The 20,557-nt window shown below is 36.3% G+C and overlaps 1 protein-coding gene across 2 annotated transcripts in view; it reads left to right on the top strand.

The window, feature by feature from the left end:
- EIPR1 (EARP complex and GARP complex interacting protein 1) overlaps positions 1-19,538 on the top strand; it is a 76,582-nt gene extending 57,044 nt beyond the window's left edge. The window contains exons 6-10 of one of the 2 annotated variants that reach the window (XM_088053746.1): positions 2,162-2,298; positions 5,637-5,804; positions 7,039-7,206; positions 7,291-7,314; positions 17,342-19,538. In XM_088053746.1, the coding sequence (XP_087909872.1) occupies positions 2,162-2,298; positions 5,637-5,804; positions 7,039-7,206; positions 7,291-7,314; positions 17,342-17,516 (672 nt within the window). In that variant the 3' untranslated portion in view covers positions 17,517-19,538. The remainder of the gene's footprint in view (positions 1-2,161; positions 2,299-5,636; positions 5,805-7,038; positions 7,207-7,290; positions 7,315-17,341) is intronic. The other variant, XM_005521892.3, reaches the window with a different exon arrangement.
- Positions 19,539-20,557: the final 1,019 nt, after the last annotated feature.

The following is a 20,557-nucleotide window of genomic DNA, read 5'->3' as shown; positions in this document are numbered from 1 at the left end:
TTTATTTCTTGGATTTCCGGGAAGGAAACTTTTAGACTTCCTTCTGTAACATAAGGATTCCTTCTTATGTATGAAAACTTATCTCCAAATAGTCCTTTAAATCCTTGCAGTTGCTTTCAGGTTCACAGATGACATGGAAAAGAAGACAGGTGATCAGCAGCTTGTCTGTATATATAGCTGGACATCTGTATAAGGAAAGATGTCATTTAATTTACTTATGAATTGCTTGTGAAGGCAAGGAAGAGTTGGCCCATCTATCATGTATGTGAATTTTTTCATATGTTAAGAAATATCACTGTATGTATGTGCTGGCCTCAACCTAAACTTTTGACTGCAATGAAAAAAAATACATCTTTTTATAGTAGCTTACATTATAAAAGTTAAAATGAGAAGACTTAAACATATACGTATATATGTCTTGAATGCTGGAGAAAGTATTGTCTACTGCTGACAAAGACCCTCTGCTCTGAGTCATATTTTGAATATTTGATGCTTTACATCTCAAGAGAGATTTTTTAAATACCTGAGAAAATACACTCCCTTTGTTGGATCTATCTTACTGTCAGTGTTAACATTTGCTTCCCTCCCACCAATCTAAGATTTGAATGGCCAAGCCTGCTTACTAAAGAAACTTACTTTAATTTTTGAAATGACCTACACAAGCTATGAATATTCTGTTGTGCCTGGAATCTAGTGTCAAAAAGTAAAAAATTAATTTTATTATATGGTGTCTAGTGTCCTGTGCAGTAGTTTTTGTTTCTGTTAATAACCTGTGAGTTGTAGAAAGGCTTTCAGAGAGTATTTGTTCTAGGGGAGGAATGATGTTAGAGGAGTAGGTTTGGCCACAGTGTTAAATTATTCATTAACACATGAGCAATATATGATCTTGCATGCTGGGAATTCCATGTTCTTTAAAGAAAATTCTAGTTGCAATTTCTAGATTGTTAATCATAATGCTAAAGAAAGATTATATTCTTGGTGGAGTTGTAGTAATAAAAATTTAGCAAAATATATTCAAGAACATGTATATAATACACAAATAGATTTAAGCAGTTTAGTATTGGCAGCATATTTTTGTGTTGATGTCAGTTAAAGTTTATGTAAACAGTTTGGTTTTGGGTTTTTTTAGCTTTTAGCCTTTTTCATCCTTCAAAGCATAATATTTGTGCTGAGAAATCTACTGTTAAATAGAATATTGATGTTGCACTAGAACCCAACAGGATCTAGTGAAGTAATCTGCTTTTGTGAAATACCTCATAATGAAACATTTAGAAATACGAAAGTTGCATGAAAGAGCCTAGTAAGTCTGCTGTTTGTGTAGCTGCTTGAAATTTTTGTAAATTTCATATCTGATTAAATGCAAATATTTTGGTTTTCCTCTTCCTCTTCAGGTATTAAACAGTTTCAGTAAGTGATTGGAAGTAAAAGTAATTTGCAGTGTCAGCAGCTTTGATTTCCCCCATGTTCACATGGAATTGGGGGATAACTTGCTCTACAACTATAAAGAGAAAGTTGATTACTTTGGACATTCTTTTCATTAACTGTGGAGATGCAGAGCTGGTTGTTCCATGACATGCAGCCTGTTTTAGGAATTGAAACCTTTCTGTCTCAGAGATTGTAGATTTCTAAGTGGTATGTACTGTTATTTTAACAGGCGTGTGTATGATGACATGGGCATTATTAAAGAAATAATGATTTCTTTATTTTTAAAAGGTGCTATACATTTATCAAAGAGTCTTTGACACCTTAATTCTGTTACTACAGATAAAATTTGGCATTTTGACATGGAAAAAATCTTGTAAGCCTGTTAATGAAGCTAAATGCATATGTGTGTGTGTGTGTCAGCTACAGATCTGTGCAGTGTGCCCATGTTGTCTATCTACTGTTTCAACAATGATCTAAAACTGTTTAATTTATAGAATAGTACAATACTTCTAATATTTTGGCATAAATTATACTGCATAAGCCTATAAAAAAATAGTGATAGAAAATCAGCTCTAGCTTTTATGTGTTGCTTCTTTTTTTTTTTTTTCAGTCTTCAGATTTTGCAAGTCCCTTGCACTTGGAGCAATAGGCTATTGAGCAGCTTTGTCTTCATTGCAACTAATTTCGTTTTAGTGTAACATTTAGAAACATTGCCAGCTTTGTTTCATTATTTTAGCTCTCTAGTTCCACAGCCTTGGAAGGGAAAGGACAATTAAAATTTACTTCAGGAAGATGGAGTCCACACCACAATTGTACCCAGATTGCCACAGCCAACGATACCAATGTCCGAGGGTGGGATACACGGAGCATGAGGTAATGAGAGCTTGCAGTCATGTTCTCTAGAAAACACAATCTCCTTTGGAGGTAGATCTAATCTAATTTATCTAGCATAATTTTTTTGTTTCAAATCATATGTGGCAAACCTATAGTTTATAAAAGGAATATAAAGGCTTGCACAGCTGATACAGTTACAAAGAGTTTTCTCTGATATTCCCCATCAGCTTCAATTCTAGCTTGTGTATTGAGTTTTATTGAACTATGTACTAGTTTCACAAGGATTTGTTCAATACATAGAGATTACCTGACTAAAGCTGTTTTGTAATTCAACCTGAAAATGGTTTAACAACAATCCTGACTATGCTATGAACTATCTTCATATCATTTAAAGGCGACTTTACTTTTTGAAGGTAATTCACAAGTTAGGTTCACTCTTCACTTCTGATTTTAATAAAGTGTTCTATACCATATTAAAGATTGTAGCATACTAGTTATAAGAAATCACTGAATCAAAATCATAACCAAATAAAAGCTTTGAATATACCTAATCAGGCATTTCTCCCCTTGGTTAGTTGTGATTTTGATAAGCAAAGGAGTGATGTTGTGTGTATCTGTTGCCATGACTACTAAAGTCTCTTCAAGCTTTTTTAAAAGTACACTTTATCCCCTTAGCACACAGTAATTTATCACTAAACCAAGAAGACTGATGTCTTGTAATAACTTTTGTTGCTTTAAAGGGCGATGACTTTAAATTTAGTTCAGTGGTTCCTGCCAGCTCAGAGTTGTTGCAATAAATCCCTTGTTTGCTAGACTTGTGTGGTTTTGCCAAGAAGATTTATTTAATGATGGGAAGTTAAAAATACGGTAATTATAAGTCACTTCCTGTATGCTTATCATCATGTTTGAAAATTCTGTTCTTTGCCTTGTAAAGTGATATATAAAAATCTAATTTTATATAATGTGTATACTTAGATTTATAAGGACACTTTATAAAGACAAGAGTGGAAAGAAAAGATGAAGGAGAAGGGGGTTTTATTAATTTGGGTTTTTTGTTATGTTTTTGTAATCCTATTTCTAACATATAGCATGCAGATCTTTAACCAAAGCCTGTGTTTTGAAGAGAAAATATTAAATATTGTAAAGTCTGCTTCATGCTCTGTCTCATTAGAAGAAGCATCTCTATCTTGCATTAAAGGAATTCTTTTGAGTCACTTCTATGAAAGCTACATGATCTGGATAGTCTGGATCCTCAGTGAAAGGGGTAGCTTGGTTAACAGAAACAAACACCACCATTCTATTTACTTTAAGTAAAAAGCTCAGAATAGATAGTCCTTATACAAGTTTGATAACTAAGCTATGCCAAAAGCTGTTTGCAATATACTCAAAAAGTACATGCAATAGTAAGTCTCATCTTCAGTTACACTGTAATATGTCTATTATGTGAATATTTCATAATAATTATGCTAGAAGTAGGAGTTTAAAGTCAGGGCAGTATAAACTGTGGCAGTATAAGAAGCATAAAATGAGGAGGGAGGGAGGAATCAAGGGCAGAAAACTGTTCTTCCAGCAAAGTGAAGAGAAATACTAGAAGTAGCTAGAATAGCTGCTCCTGCAGTGGTTATGATAGCTGCAGGATAGAGGGAGAACATTCTTTTGGACACAGCAAGCAAAGATAGGGAGAAGAAAAAAAAAAGATTGGCAGGAAGAGTCCTAGACTAGACTAAGAAGCAGTCTTAATCAGAGAAGAGCTTGTGACACAGAGAAGACAGACACTAGGCTGATTAGATGTAGAGAGAGAACATTATCAGGAAAACTCAGACTCCAAGGCTAAATTCTAAATAATATGTAAGAAGAATAATATGAGAAAGCAGAGCCAATAGCTGGAGAAAATGGTTCATGTGGTCTGGCATTAATCTTATGATGTAAGTGGGAAATTCAGTGTATGTATTATTGCTGTAGGTTGGGTTAAAAGTGACGAAAATAATATGCATATTTGGAGAGAAAAGGGATCAAATGGTCGAATAATAGTTAAGTTGGGATAAAGTCTTTCATGGTGAGTAGTCCTGAATATACAATGGACACTATTACTTTTAAGCCCTTACACACATCTCTAAGCTGTGCAAGAAAAAAGTGAAAGGTGCAGTGAAGGAGGAAAGAAGTGTTTTACTGCGGCAAGCATGCTTGAGACTTAAAATTTTTGCCATATACATATTCTAAGAAAATAAGTGGAAGCTTGAATTCCACTCCTAGAATACCTGGTAGAAGGGCATACCTGAATGATGTCCTTAGCCTCTCAAAGAATGAGAAGAGTGTTGATGCTAGATATCTTAGTAATTTCACTGGTGAGTGCCAGAGCTGTCAGGATAGGGCTTAGTACAGGCATGATATACTTTGAATCTCTCCTTCTGGAACTATTTTGCTTTGTATTAGTAATTAGGTATTAACAGCAAGAGACTATCTGATCATGACAGAATACCATAAGAATATGTAGTTTTCCCAAGAATTAGGAAGTTTTGGTCAATGTGTTTATTGAAGAGAAACATTATTTATTTGAAGAAATAAAAAGCTCATGAAGTGTTCAAAAGTTCTAGTGAAGGTTATAGGAGACAGTCAAGTCTAAGCAGAACTTTAGATGATATATTGGTGTCTTGGAGAAAACTGGTAATACAATAGCTGAAACAGAAAAAAACAGACAACCCCCAAGTTTAAGAGGCAAGGTAGAGAAACAAACTGATGGCACATGATGTTTTGAATAGCTATGCTAGGTTGTTAGCAGTACTACAGATGTTTTCTAAAGTGGTCCAGACGGATGAGGTTGCATCTGGCGGAGCAGTTTAAGGGCCACAGGTAAATTAGTGATAAATGCAAGAGCTCAAGAAGGTAAATGCAATACAGAGCAGTAATAAAAAGTGTTCGTTGATATCTGTTTCAACCTTTGCATTTCAGCTTTTCCTACAGGGAGAAGTACATGTCATAAATAGGGTATTAGGATAACTACTTAGGGTTGAAGAAGTTCTTATCTGAAACGGTTGTGGTTTAGTAGCAGATATTTATATATTTATATATTTATATCTATAACAACTATTTAAGTTGTTACAGAGCTGTGCTAGAATCATCTGGAGCTACTGTTTCCTTTTAACTCCAGATGATCTTAATAGAAACAAACACGGAAGGAACAAAGCTTCAGAGCAAGCTGAGAAATCTATACAAGTCACTTGCTAACAAATGGGAATTCCCTAAAGTCTGCACTAGCAATGGAAACTCTAGGTCTGTGGGTGCTAAGGGGATTATGCAAGTTTCCAGGGAAACAGATTTCTGTAGGCAGAGTGCAGTCAGCTTTTTATAGACCACTTAATTTTTTTAATGTTTTCCAGGCAGATATATTGTATAGAAAATGCGCATGGACAGCTGGTACGAGACCTGGACTTTAATCCCAATAAACAGTACTACCTGGCTAGCTGTGGAGATGACTGCAAGGTGAAATTCTGGGACACAAGGAATGTCACTGAACCAGTGAAGACACTAGAGGAGCATTCCCACTGGTAGAACAAATTATCTGCATGCTGTTTTGTGGGTGGATGGTTTATATCATTTATTCAGCTAATTATTTTGCCATTTAGGAACAATGCAACCTATGTTTGTGCTGTTGTGCATAATAATTTTTTTGCACAGAGGAAAAGTTTCAGCATGTCAATGTTCCTTGTGTAATTGTAAATTAAGAGTTTAGACAACATTAGTCTAATTGGCAAGAAACTGTTGTTAACATTGTTGGGAGATGGAGTACACTTTTGAGAAGCACAGAACTTGGCCTGTGGGGCCCAGCTGGGACACAGGTGTGCCTTCCCAAATGGAGCCTGATATGCTGCACCTGATGTGCAGTAATAAAGCAGCTGCCATCCATCCTTTTGTTGTCAAATGGTTGAAATGTTCAGTAATGCAGCTCCACTTTTTTTATGTTCTTCCCAGTCCTTAAGTCAGAATATGCAAGTGAATCTTTTTATTCTCTGAGATAACATTTAGAGCCTGTATCTACTGCACTGGTCTGTGGCTGGAGTAGGGAGAGAATCTTGCCTGATGTCTGCAATTTACATGCTTATGAAAAGATGGATTATTCATATTTTATAAAATTTGGGTTGGAGTAATTCTTGCAAAATAAATCCAGACCCTAATGCTACTTTAAGGGAAATGAAAATGGGAATTAACAGAAATATAATTTATACTTTTTTTCTTCAGAATATTCAAAGAAAAAGAATGAAACAAGAACCATAAGACGTTTGGTATTAACTTGATATGTAAAATGTAAAAATTGAAGAGAAATATAGTCCTACATTTGTTTTAGGAACTATTTTAAACTTTATTGTAAGAACATTGTGAGGTTTTTGTTTAAAAGGCTATTTTTTTAATACATATTTTGCTTTGGGGAAATTTTTGTATATAGGACTTGAGTATTTATATGGCTTACTCAACAAAGAATTGGAATGTACCTTGAAGGAATGATACCATTGAATGGTGTGATTTGTTTTTGGTTTTGTTTTTCTTTTTTTTAATTTACTTGTTGAATTTTAAAGACACCTCATAGAAAATAGATGACATAGAAGCATAATAGTAAAATGAAGATGGCAAAAAAAATTCTTTGGAATGAAGCATGTTACTTTTATGCATATTTAAAACATTGAAAAGATGAATTTTTACTGCTGCTTTGAAAAAAAAAAGTTTAACAGTGATGTGCTACCTGCCATGAATAATCTCTTGTTCTCTCTGCTTTAACTTTTTTAGGGTCTGGAATGTCAGATACAATCATTCTCATGATCAGCTGATCCTTACAGGAAGCAGTGATAGCAGAGTTATTCTGTCTAATATGGTATCAATTTCTTCTGAACCATTTGGCCATATGGTGGATGATGATGAACTCAGTGACCAAGAGGACCAGCATCAAGAAGAGAAGTATGATGTTTCCTGATTCTATGTAGATGCTTATAATTTGTTGTTTCATTGTAATGGTTTACATGCTATTTTTTTGCTGACTAGGATTTTTGTATACAGGCCTATCAGGTAAGTAGTTAGAATTCCCACTTTGCTCTTCTTTATTCATTCTTGGGTGGAATACACTCTTTAAATCTGATTGGCATGGTCACTTCACGTTCACTGGTAGGAGGGGAATGGTGATGCTGAGGATGAGTCCTAAAGTCCACTGGGTTGGTGAAAAGTTTCATTTTAAGGGAGCTTTGGTTCAAGTCAAGCATGTAGAATAATCTGGGTTAACTGAGAATTTGAAAATATGCTTTTGTATTTTCTGTATATGTGTTAGGACCCTTAGGAAATGTTACCAGTCTAATGATGAGCTTCTGCACGGGCAGAAGAAAATAAATATAAACACATTATTTAAAAAAAAAAATTTGCTCACAATATCTCTGACTGCAATGGAACCCAGTCACTCATCAGACCTAGATCAAGAAAACCAGAAGCTTGGTTTCAACACTCATGGTAGAGAATAGTACATGCTATTGGCAAAGGTTTGTAAACCCATCCATTTGGTTTTTTGTGGAATCACGTATTTTCCTTGTGAATTTTGGAGGGATGGGGATTAGTAAAGAATTAACTGAAATACTAAAATAATTTTATACTCAATTTTAGGTGTTTTCAACCTTTTCATTGTGCAGTATATGATGCTTATTTTCCTTTTTACATGCCTTTGCAAGCGTATATATGTGTATATAAGGAGTTCTGTAGGTTGAGATTGTGGATTGAGGGCCGAGGCTTTCTAATTTTGTGAGCTTTCATGGTGATCTTCAACAAACTCTTACTTTACAAAATGAATCACAGACTTACAGAAAGAATTAGATTGGAAAAGACCTCTGAGATCAGAGTCTGACTGATCATTACTGTCAACTAGACTCTGGTAATGACTGCCACCCTCAGTCTTTCCTTGAACACCCCCAGGGATGGTGATTCCACCACCTCTCTGGGTAGCCCATTCCAATTTCTAATCACCCTTTCTGTGAAGAAATTTCTCTTAATGTCCAGCCTAAATCTTCCTCGGCATAGCTTGAGGCTATGTCCTCTCCTGTCACTTGTTGCATGGGAGAAGAGACTGACCCCCAGCTGGCTACAATGTCCTGTTAGGCTGTTTTAGAGGGTGGTGAGGTCTCCCCTGAGCCTTCTCTTCTCCAGACTAAACAAGCTCCAGCTGTCTCAACCCGTCTTCATATAATTTACTCACTAGGCCCTTCTGGGGTCCATTGCCATTCTCCAGACAGCTCTACAAAGCTGTCTGCAATGACACCGGTGGACTAACTCCTGAATGATCTTTTAAAATAAAGAATAGTCTGATGTGATAAGAAACAAGGAAATCCCAAAAAAGATCCCCTAGTTGCTCAGCTGTGTTTGCTAAAATTTTAAATAAAGTTTGTTACTTCTCTAGTTGCATTTTTAAGGTTGCTCTTGAACCTTAATTTTATTGATACATACTATGTAGTTTTTCTCCAAATAGTTTTGGTGTTTTGGCTTCATTTAAAGGACCTGGAAACTATTATTTTTTTAATACTAAATAAGAAAGCTTTTCCATATATAGAAATGGTTAATTTCAAATGTACAGGATTTCTTCAGAAGATTTTCTCTACGTATTGTAAGTGCCTGAAAAATCAAGAAGTATCAAATTAAATGCTTAAAAATTTGCTCACATCAGCAGTATATATTTACTTTCTAGAATGTAACTGAGTTACAGTGTTTTAAATATAGAATTAAAGAATGGTTTGTGTTGGAAAGGATCTCAAAGATCACCTAGTTTCAACTCCCCTGCCATGGGCAGGGACATCTTTTGGTTCCTTGTCTTTGGCTGGAGATTGCGAGTTATTCTGTACTGGATGGAAGATAATTAGCATTAGTGGAAATGAGAAAGAGACCACATTTTTTTAATATGGTGGGAATGCATTAAAAATATCACAAATAAATAGCATTCTGACAGACATTGTGTAGTAGCTCATCTGGAATTCTGAATTTCTGTGGATTGTTGACTGTGTAGGTTGCCTCATTTAAACACAAGTCATTGTTTTAGAGTAGAAATTTTTGAATCCAAGGTCATCCAATGCAATACAACAAATATAAAGCATCTTTTCCAATGGCTATGGGATGGATATAAACCACATCATGAATGACTTGCATAGTAATAATGTAGAGCCCTTGCCTGTTCCCAGAGGCTACAAGAGTATCAGTTCTGCATTTGCTTTTTAAATATGTGTCATTCAGCTGCTCATCTGTTTTCTATAGAACCTGGGAAAGTGCATTGGCTTTTGTAACTTTTGCTTGGTACTGTGAAAGTCTTGTTTTAGGCTTCCCCTTCCACCCTCTCATTATGAGTTGAGTCAGAAGGATGTTTGCCAGCTGCTGCAGCCTTGAACTGTTGCCAAATGAATGTCTGTTTAGCTCTGAGTGCACAAATGAAGTAGGGCATAACAGCTGTTGGGAATACTTCCTGTTAGACAACCACTAGTGCCAAATATTTCAGCTCTGATACCTTCCTAGAGAACTGTGTGAAGAGTCTTTTGCACCATTCCATGGGTACAGTCTCTTTTGTAAAATACAGGTTTTGACTCCATGGTTTAGTGGGGAAGGAGTGTTTTTGGTTTTTGTTTGGGTTTTTTTTTTTCTGCTTGGGTATGTTCTAGACTTTCAAGAAAGTGTTGTAGTCTCATCAGGTTCATTTATCCTGTTTTGGAGGACATCTGATTTGTTATTAAACAGCACACAAATACTGTTAAAGAGAATGTCTTTTTCAGGCATATCTTGGAATACACCAGGAAGAGCATGTATTTGTACAACTAATGTCTCTAGCCAGTCACCTTCAGACTGAGTACCATATCTATGTCAGAAGGTTGAAATATCAAGTGGAAAGAAAGGAAAAGACTCTTTCTGCATTTTATTTGTCCTGAATACAATCACTTATAAAAATGCTGTTGGATTAAATATAAAAATGATGAGTATGTTCCAGTTTAATCTTCAAATATTTATTTTTTCTACTTAGAAAAGTCCCCATATTTTGAAAACATTGACTTGCAATACTGTTCTACATAGTTAAAACTCCTTCCTGAGATTTTTAAGACTTGTTAATTTTTAGTATCTTTCAGAGCAAATTTCCTAACTTTTACTGTATCTCTTAGTTGGAGACAAAAAGTATGTTGCTTTAAGCCTTCCTTGTTCAACCCTGTAGGGCTTTGCATGAGTCTACCCACTCAATTATTCTTGCGAGGTTTACTGCAGTATTCGCCTGGTTTTTGACTTTGCCAACTGAAAATAATTATTTGGAGATAATTTTTTAAGAAAGAAAATAATTCAAGTTCATTGCATAATAAATAGACAAACTAAAAGTTGCTGTATTCCATTCTTACTAAGAATTTCTTCTCAGTGGTTTCTCCCTTCAGTGTTTGTGTTGACACCTTGGGCCTATCTGCTCCCATCTTAGAGACCAGAATGTGCTTGAATAAGCAATATAACTAGGACTGTTGCATGAAGATATGTCTCTTGTTGAAATCAAGTGACTACTGGTTCCTCTTAGCTGCTGGTTTAGATCAGACTCTTAAGTCTGTCTTTTCCCTACTTTTTAACTGCTGCTGTTGTTTCTCTCATCAATCAAAAAAGGTAACAGCAGGCAGCTTCCCTGTATCATGTCAAAAGTCTCCCTAGCCTGTATCATCTGTCTCATAGTAGGCAGGAGGAAAAATAATAGAAATAGGAAAAGGAGATGTACTTCCCCTGGATATGCTCCTAGCCCCTGACTATTTGCAATTCAGGGACATTAACTGTCTCCTGAATAACGTTTGGAGACTTCTGATTCTTTCATGTATGGTTTTCCTTTGCAATCAGCCATATTCTTGGGTGTATCTGCTCTTAGTAACTGTGTTTTTGTTTGTTCTAAAACATGCCAGCTGTGCACACACGATTTTTGTGAAACGTGTCTGGGAGAAATATGCCAACTGCATTTCTTTTCTTGCACTGAATTAAGAAAGGCTTCAGTGTTTTCTGCATGGGAGGCACAAAGCCACTGTTGAAAATAGGTAGTCTAAGAAGAGGATGGAGTTGTCCATAGAGAAGAGCTATAGGCATGTGGCCAGAGGACAGCTGTGCTATATTCTGATCAAGTCCCCAGTCTGGGTTATTTAATGCACAGTTCAAAAATGAAAAAAAACAAACAACTGAGAATGAAGTGCTGTACTAGTTCACTTTCTAGCACCTTGATCCAGAGATAGAAAAAAGTGTACAAAATAAATGAAAATAGAGCAGATGAGGGTGAGTACTTGAGTTCCTTTAAGTTTCATCCCCAAAACAAAGCTAATGTGTCTGGATAAGAACACGAGGAAAGATTTTCAATGTCTAAGTTTGAACAAAATGTTTAAAACATGTGATTATTCCACAGCTGTGGATGCCATCACTTGTCAGGCTTCTCCTTGACCTCTTTCTTTAGTGGCTTTTCAATCTGTTGCTGCAAGAACTATCTCCCTGCAACACTGAACTTGACCGAATTCTAAACCTCCTGAAGGTGACTGTCAGCTCAGTAAGATACTAGATGAGCATTGGGAACTGTCTTCCCCATAGGGGAGGTAGGGACTGTCTTCTATCCTTCCTATAGTCTTTGGTCATCCAAAATACTGATGTTAGTGAGTGATTCTTTATGTTACTGCTTTAAATTATTCTGATACTCATTTTAATTCTACATTGCTCTTTCTAACAATAAAAGAAAATTACTAGGTTCTTGCAGTTTAGTGTGGCCATCTTTACTTGCCAATCAAGATTCCTTTTCTTCAGTCACTCCAATATATTTGTTTGCCTTATAGGTTTAAATTATGAATTGTTAGATCTCTGTTTGATATGCTGGTGATACACAGCATGGGAAGAGTATTTGGTTTAGGAGCACCAGCAGCAAGGTGCGTGCTGCATCTACAGTGTTTCTATTCTTCATGATTTCTGTGGCCAGAACTTTGCTCAACTGTTAATGGAGGACTTGCTCTTTAAGAGAAAAAGCTTATTCTGTATCCATAACAGTGAAAATATTTGTATGGTCAATAAGATTTGAGTTTATACACCAGTCCTGGAAAGGAAGCCATCCTAAAATTTTAATTTTGCAGTATAAGCTACCAGCTCACTTAGTTTACTTTGGGGTTTACAGGCTTAAGATGTTTGTTGTTTTCACCGGCAGAACTGATCACTAAGGTCAGTATGCTGCCTTCTTCCTTATGTTACATTTTTTGATGGTATGTTCTAAAATAATGATAATCTTTGTTATTCTTTGAAGATTGTACCAGAAATTCCTACCAGAAAATACAGTTTTAGTGTTTTTCCTGAAGGCTTATGTTTCCATCTTTTTCATTATAGATGTTAGCGTTTGATACAAATAGAAGATCTAACACGAGCACTTCCCAATATTTTATATTTAAAGATCAGAGATGTAAAGGATTAGTTCTTCCGGTACAGAGAATCTCACTTGAGATCATGAAGTGTGTAATGAGATATTATGTGCAGAAACATCTTCAGCTATCGAAATGGACCAGAGAGAAAATGGTGGCTGCCCTCTCTGTAGAAAGAGACTTTCTTCAAAATTCTGTCTAAAGAAGTTGGTGGTATCTACTTTTCATGATAGAAATGTGGTTTAGAGTTTTTTGAATAATAAATCACGTGGCTTCACAATATTACATATGAACTGTGCAATCTAACATAGCACCTTTGTATATGCATCTGTGACTTCAGGAGAGAGATTTGTCAGCGTTGATATTTTGAGAAGTATTTGCCAAACATGCTGGGGCAGGCTTTCAGGATATTTTCACACAGCTGTCAGCAGTGTTAAATTTGATGCTATTTTGCTTTTGATATTAATGTCTTGGAGAAACCAGAAGTCATAGGATTATGCTATGGAATCAACCAAGAGACCTAATTAATTAAAACAGGTTAAATAGTTTCTGTTTTGGGGAATGCGAGGATTGAGGACCTCACTTTATTGGATGTGTAAGAAGCTGAGCAAAATGTAGTGCAGCAACACTTTTCAGTTCCAAGACTATTTTCTTTAAAAGCTTTTGGTTTTCCTGTAGTATTTCTTTCTTTAACCCTCACCAGCAAGTATACCTTCCTTAATTTATTTTTCATATTAGGACATCTGTCAAACCTGTTATATAAAAATATGTGTTTCCTATTTTCCTGAGGAAGCAATTCAGAAAGCTCTTTTTTGAATTAAAAAAAAAAAAGGTTTGGAATGGTATGCAAGACCAATTATTATCTATAAAAAATGTGTTCAAGAATAAACATACTTGAATTCAGGCTTTTTAAAGTGATTGAAAAAGCAAATAGTGTTGTCTAATCTTACCAGAAAAATTTTCTCTTGAAGTCAAAAGGAAAGTGCATCCATGGGCTTATTCCAGAATTCAGTGCTATGCTTTTCAGGATTCATTTTTGAATGCTGCAGTACATGCTGCTGCTCTATTGATTCATTTCTATTTCATAGTGATTTTTGGATTAAAGAGGATTTAATTTTGACTGTGATAAGGAATTAATGATTTTTGCTGACTGAAAACCATATTTTATTGAACACTGTGGTGACAAAACAAAATTGCAAGCACTGCAAACTTAAGTGGTTGTTACCATGAGAAGTAATTGGAAATAACAGCTTTCTACATGAAAACAATTATCCAAGGCTGATCAGGCTTCTTTCTTGAATCTGTAAGACAATTAACCTCAAAGTTATCTAGTAAAATAGATTCTAGTAAAAAAGCTTCCCTCCTTTCATAGAAGCTGGTTGGGTCATGCTATTTGAATAAGACTTCAGAGGAAACACAGTCCATTTTCAGCTCTGTGTGGCACAGGTCTGAAATTTATGCATGATGTAGGTATATACTGCACATTTCATAGTATGATTTCTTGGTGGCAAAGGGAATGTGGTGCCTTGTCAGTTGATGCAGTGCAAGATAGAGGAAAGGTATTTTAGTCTGGTCAGAATCAAATCTTAGGATTTGATAGGATAGGAAAATAAGAAACTAAAGAAGCATTTTAAGGGTCAAGAAGATCTCGGGCAAGGAAGAAAATAGCTTACTAAGCTTGCCAGGCATAACAAGGGATTTCCAAGTTTGCTATCAAATACAGTCACAGAATAAGCTGAGTTGCAAGGGACCCACAAGGATCATTGAGTCCTGCAAGGTGCTGGCCTTGTACAGCACCACCTCTCAACCATGGGATCAATAGTCCAAGCACCTACATCTGTGGTACACTGGACTAGCTATATACCATAGCTATCTGTGCTATACATAGCTGTTTTGTACACACATGCATGCTATATATGTAGCTATACGCAGCTATTTTTATATCCATAACCTGCAGCTTTTAAGTAAAAACATGTATCTCTGTGTTCTGACAACAATGTGAATTATACATATTAAAATAGCATAGAAGAAAGTTTATTTCATATCCAACTCTGTACAGCTACTCTTCTTGTTAATCTGAGGTAATTCTTCAGATAGATGGTAAGTAGATATGTGTAGAATTTCATTTGGGGTGCTTAAATCTTTGTCTGACTCAGGAAAAGAACAATTCTAAGTACCCTAGATTGATATAGATTCAAAAATAGAGTCCTCAGCCTATTCTTGGATTACCAAAAAAAGCAAACATACCCAAAATGCAGAGAAGTCTGAGGTGTTTTCTTGGAAATCTTTTCAGATCAGGTTAGGTAGTCTGCATCTAAGAGATTCCTGTTGTGAGGAAAAAACTCATCACAAACAAGTCGGCTCCTTATGTTGTTGTTTTGTTTGTTTTCTTTAATGTTTTAGAACAGTCTTTCACATACATGAAATTAATTCTGGCTTTTATTCCACTAACAGAATCCTTCTGGGCTCGTTACCCATTGCGTAATTTCAAGGCTAATCTATTTTCATTCATCGTGTTTGTAAAGGATGTTCGTGGACACTTTCCTTTGGATCTTCTGTGTTGTTCCTGAGACACATATCGTTTTGAGATGATTTTTTTCTATCTTGATTGTCTTGTATAGTATCTAGCTCTTTTACACCAAGTGATCACTTCCATAAGGATTTTCTCTGATTCTCAATAACTGTTTCAAGGCTGTGCCATTGGCCCTGAAGAACCACATGGAACAGCATGCTTTCTTTTTCTGTGAGGGCACAAAATTTGCTTTCATACCTAAGAGGAAATTCAGTGTATAGACAATAATAAAACAGTTAAAAACTGTAGTTATAAGTGGAAATGCCAAACAGAAATTAATCCACAGGCTTGTTTCCTGAACACTCATTCCCCTTATGACTCCTGTAAATTAAATTAGATGAGCTGTGTTATTTAAATGAAACACTGAAACAACTCTGAGCATACAGAAAATAGTGCAATCTAGAAGCTTATTTGTCCTTGTTTATCCAACCTTCAGTTAACCGAGATTCCTGGTTAACTGAAAGTCGGTCGTGTCCCCTGATAGCTATGTGCACTGTGCATTACTCCCCTGCTTATCCAGAGAGACATCTGAAATCTTCAGAATAATGGAGTTGTGGGTAAGTGGGTGAGCACTGCATGAAGCACATTGCTGTCTGGGGACATGACCAACTTTCACTTAACCAGGCATGTCATTTAACAGGAAGTTAGAAAAACATGTTGCAGGAGATAAAGTGCCTGTATGTGTTTGTTAGCTCTGGTGTTAGATGGTTTGTATCAAAGTTTATATTCAGGAGAATTGCAAAACAAGCTTGTTATTTGCAATTAACCAGGGGCTGGGTGTTGGTTGTGCTGTGACCTTTTTTGGTTAGTTGACCTTTAATGTAGCACAAGTAAATGGTAAAAATCCGTGAAAATACATATCAGAAGCTATTCTACAGTATGAGTCTGTTTTTGGTTTCTTCATTAAACTCAACTGAATTTTAATTGCAGTGTTAGAATTGAAGCTGGGTCAGCTGGCTAGGTGGGGCAGTGATACTCTGCAAAAGATTAGGATCTGTGCTTCCATCCAGGCTTTGTGATTGCAGAGCTGCATGCTTTCAGAGAGAAGCAAGAAAGGGCAAAGGCAGCCAATAACAACACTTCATTTCTGTAGTAGCAGCATCTGTTTAAATGATTGAGTGGCATTCACAAGGCTCTTTGGCTTTGCTTTCTGTGAGGAGGGTTGCAGCTGTAGTACAAGGCTGTTTCTAGGAGGCGGACGGATGCCTCTGAAGGGCTGACTGATTCTTGTCAGAGATGAGTCTCTGTGGCTAAAGGAGCTTTCTAAGGTCATCCTCTGAAAACTCCTCTACCCTGTAGCTACAGAATAATGTGTTGTAGTGGTGTTCTGAGAGGAGAGACTGGGTTTGGGAATGGAAGGAAGAAGGGCTGTGCTCAGCAGAGTACAGATAATGACTCTTGAGTGGTTTGGACTTCAGAGAGTTGCCTGAATCTCTTGAATATTTACAATGCAGAAGGGAATCTGTGTCTCTGTGATGTAGGTGACCAGGAGCTTGGCTGTTGCAGGGAGAGGTGCAGTATACAATAGTAGATGAGAATCTGGTGCTGATATAACTCTAGCAGTGGGAGATAAAAATCAGTGTTCAGAGTGGTGGCTCCATCCCCCTTCCATAACTGGAGAAAATGGGTCCAGGATCGCAGCACAGGAGAGACTGATGTTAGCAACTGCAACTTCTTGCCCATCTACATGTCTCTAAGACTGTGTATTATTTTAACAGCACATTTAACAATGAAGGGTGAGAGGATGGGATGTAACATGATGAGAGAAAAGATATTTGTAAAAAGTTGTGCATTTAGATCATGCCACATAGTTTAACTTGCTTTAGAGAATGAGGGAGAGATGCTTAGTGTAAGTTCTGAGAGACAAGAAATGGACTGAAATTTAGAATAAGAGTTACTTTGTCCCTGGCTCTTTTGCACTGACTTGACTCTGCTGTCATCTAACGCATAAGTGCATGCAAATAGAAAGTATAAAATATTTCCTTAGAACTTACTACTGCATTCTTGTATTTAAATGGGATTTTAAGTATCTAGATGTAATATTGCCTTTAAAATCAAGTGTATTCACAAATCCTTACCTTTTTTTTTTGGTGTTTGTTTTCAATTTTAGGATTAAAGAGCCCCTTCAGGACAGTGTAATAGCTACCTATGAAGAACATGAAGATAGCGTATATGCAGTTGAATGGTCCTCAGCAGACCCGTGGCTATTTGCCTCTTTAAGTTACGATGGGAGACTGGTTATTAACAGGGTTCCAAGAGCCCTTAAATATCATATACTGTTATAATTTGTTTGGATTATGCTGCAGTTGTTAACTTGATGTACACAGCTGGTAGGTATTGTTAAAGGTTTTTTTCCGGATCTGTTTTTTTTAAGTAAAAAAGTTAAAATTTTGTTAGGAATATCTATACTGATGTAGACTTGTAATTTTGTCTTTTGTATTTGCCTTGAGAAACTATGATGCATTTTCTGAAAGCTGTTCTACCTAGATGACTTTTTTTTTTTGAGGGGCTAATCATTTTGTGAACTCTAAAGTTTCTGGAGATAGTGGGTACATTCCATACTATTGCTTTATTACATCATTTGCTTTATGCAAATATAACAAATTACAGAAATTATATTATGCTGATACAAAACTGAGTACAATGTAGGGTTCATGTAGCAGAAGTGATCTACTTGTTTTCAATAATAATATTTTATATTTCTTATATAAGCAGCCTTCTGCTTTTAGCTAGGACCATGTTCTGCTAACTGTTCTGGCTACAAATACAGTTGGGAGTGTTCTCAAGAGGCTTTCTTAATACTGTCTAATATTTTAAGCACTTTTTCTCCCATTTTTGCATGTCTTTAGAAGGAATGTTTTTTGTGAATGTGAAACCTTCAAAATAATTTTTTTCATTTGAGCCTTATGGTAGTATCAACAAAGTAACATCCTGCAATTTATGAGCTAAGTGCAGTTCTCAGCTATGTATTGTTACTGGAAACAATATTAGTCTTTACCAAAATCTCTGATATACTCACATAATGTGTTATCCCATATTTATAGGTTGAGCTGTGAGGGACTCTGGAGCTATGCTACTGTTAACCTGAAAAATCTCTTTAATATTTGTCTACTTAGACTTTCTTACCCTTCTGGTTCCGTGCCAATCTGCAGCATGCTGGCATGATGGAAAAAGGCTTTGAACTAAGCACAGAATATCCTTTGTTATATCCTACTTTTTGCAACAGGTGACCTAGACATTGGTTACTATGTTGTTACAAATGCTGAGAACAGGCAGATGCTGCACTGTGGGAGAGTGTGCAGGAAATTTCAAATGTAGGTGGAAGGCATGATGAAACATTCCTGTACATATTGACATCCTGTCATGCCCTGGCGTAGCTTGCACTGAAATGAAGATTCGCTGCTTGCTCTTTGTGTACCCAAGCTAACTGTATTATTAATTATTCCCTGCTGCCTTATCAACACTATTATTTCCCTTTAACTTCAGAACTTGGGTATGTGTGACAGTGTTGTTTGTGGTAGCATTGTGTGAAACCACTCTGAAAAAATGGCAATGAACATGGGATGGAAAGATCAATACCAACCTCTTACAGTGATCCCTCCTGTTGCTATGGCAACTGTTGGTGTTAGTGGTGAGGGACAGTGTGCTGCTCACCTCTGTTTGTCCTTACCCGCTCTTGGATCGAAACGTCCAAATGCGATTTGTTGTGTACACACAGCTGCTTCAGTGAGATCACGTTTGGAGAGCATGTCTGACTGCTATAGGCCAAAACATCCAGAAAAGATGACATTTGAATTTCCATTTCTAGCTTCCTTAAGGAACTTATTTGGAAAAATTCATAGGAGTGAGTGAAGTAATCCAATTAAATCATCTGTACTATTGTTTGCATTTGTGTTAATGATGTTGCCTCTCTGCTCCAGAATGAATGCTTCATTGGAAATTCTGATTGTCTGATTTTCTATGTTTATATTTTAAACTTGTGCTATTTCAAATTGTTTCAATCTGTAATTAGGCATGAGCTATTCACCTGTATACTGTAAGAAGAACTACATTTCCAAATCAGTAATGCTTCGGTTGTCTGAACATGAAAATCCTTGGTTGGGCTGCTGCTTTTTATGTGGAGCTTTTCATCAGACACAAAATCTTGTTGGCTATCCTGTCTGTCCCACCTGTGTGCCACCCTCCCCACCCACCCCTCTGGGAAAAAAAAAAAAGAAGAAAAAAAACCTCTGCAGAATATCTTTGGTATGCAGCAGAACTCCTTAAAACTTTCTTCACATTAGCAATAAACATCTAATGAAACTTTGTTTGGCAGTGTATGTGGCTGGCAGTGTGAAGGTGATGGGGAAATTGCCTAACAGTCAATTTGTGTGGGATTTGACTTGATTTTTAAGATGTAATAAATGCAGGATAGATTTCAGACTAACTTTTACGTGGCTGTATTTCCTTTAATATTGTAATCTTATATGAACTGGAAAGCTCTGTAAGCAAATGATATCAAGAAATCTTTTGTTTTAGTTTCGTTAAATGTGTGTATCACTCCATAGTGAAGAAGAGAGTTGGATGAACACTGGAAAGGAAGGGACTAGGAAAGGGACAGGTCAAATTTGAATGAAAATGCATTACAGTAGAATCAGGAGAGCAGGAAGGGTCAATTTTTAATAATTTCTGTCTCTAAAGCAAGATCTGGGCTACATGTACAGCACCAGCAGCAATATGGAAATTACCTTCTAAAAGGGAGGGCTTTTGACAAGGTTTCATCCCAGGCTGTTGGAGGAAGCAAGCTGCTGTAGGATGAAAGGAAGGGTTCTAAGATGGTTGAATAACTGATTAAAGGGAAATAGGAAGCATGAGTAAATCATCATATTTTGTGGCAAAAGAATAAATTACCAGGGAAGTCCACAAGAATCTGTGCCTAGGTGTATGCTTCACAGTATACTCATGACCTTCTGGAAAAAGGGCTTCAGAAAAATATGGTAAAGTTTGCAGAGACTGTTCAGAGTAGTAAAGATGACCAAAGAACTATGAAATGGCCTTATCTCATGGATGATAAAATGGTAGATGAAATTTAGTGCAGGAAATGTTAAGTAACTAATATGGGAGAAACCAGGTATTTTATGTACTGTGGACCACCAATAGGGCTATTACTTGGAAGTAAGATCTTGGGGGTTTTATAGATCTTTAAAAACATCAGCTTAATAGAGGCCAAAATTTTAATTAAAATGTGGGTATTACTAGCAAGCAATTAAAGAAAACAAAGCATCGTTAATCCCCCCAGATAATATATATTTATAAATCTCTGGTGCATTTGTAATACTTTGTGTAG

The sequence above is a fragment of the Pseudopodoces humilis genome, chromosome 3 (assembly GCF_049639895.1).
Source record: "Pseudopodoces humilis isolate 2021_Gansu_Grassland_sample_001 chromosome 3, ASM4963989v1, whole genome shotgun sequence".
NCBI classification, from domain to species: Eukaryota; Metazoa; Chordata; class Aves; order Passeriformes; family Paridae; genus Pseudopodoces; species Pseudopodoces humilis.
The sequence above is the reverse complement of the archived record's forward strand: the minus strand, read 5'-3'. Positions and strand labels throughout refer to the sequence as shown.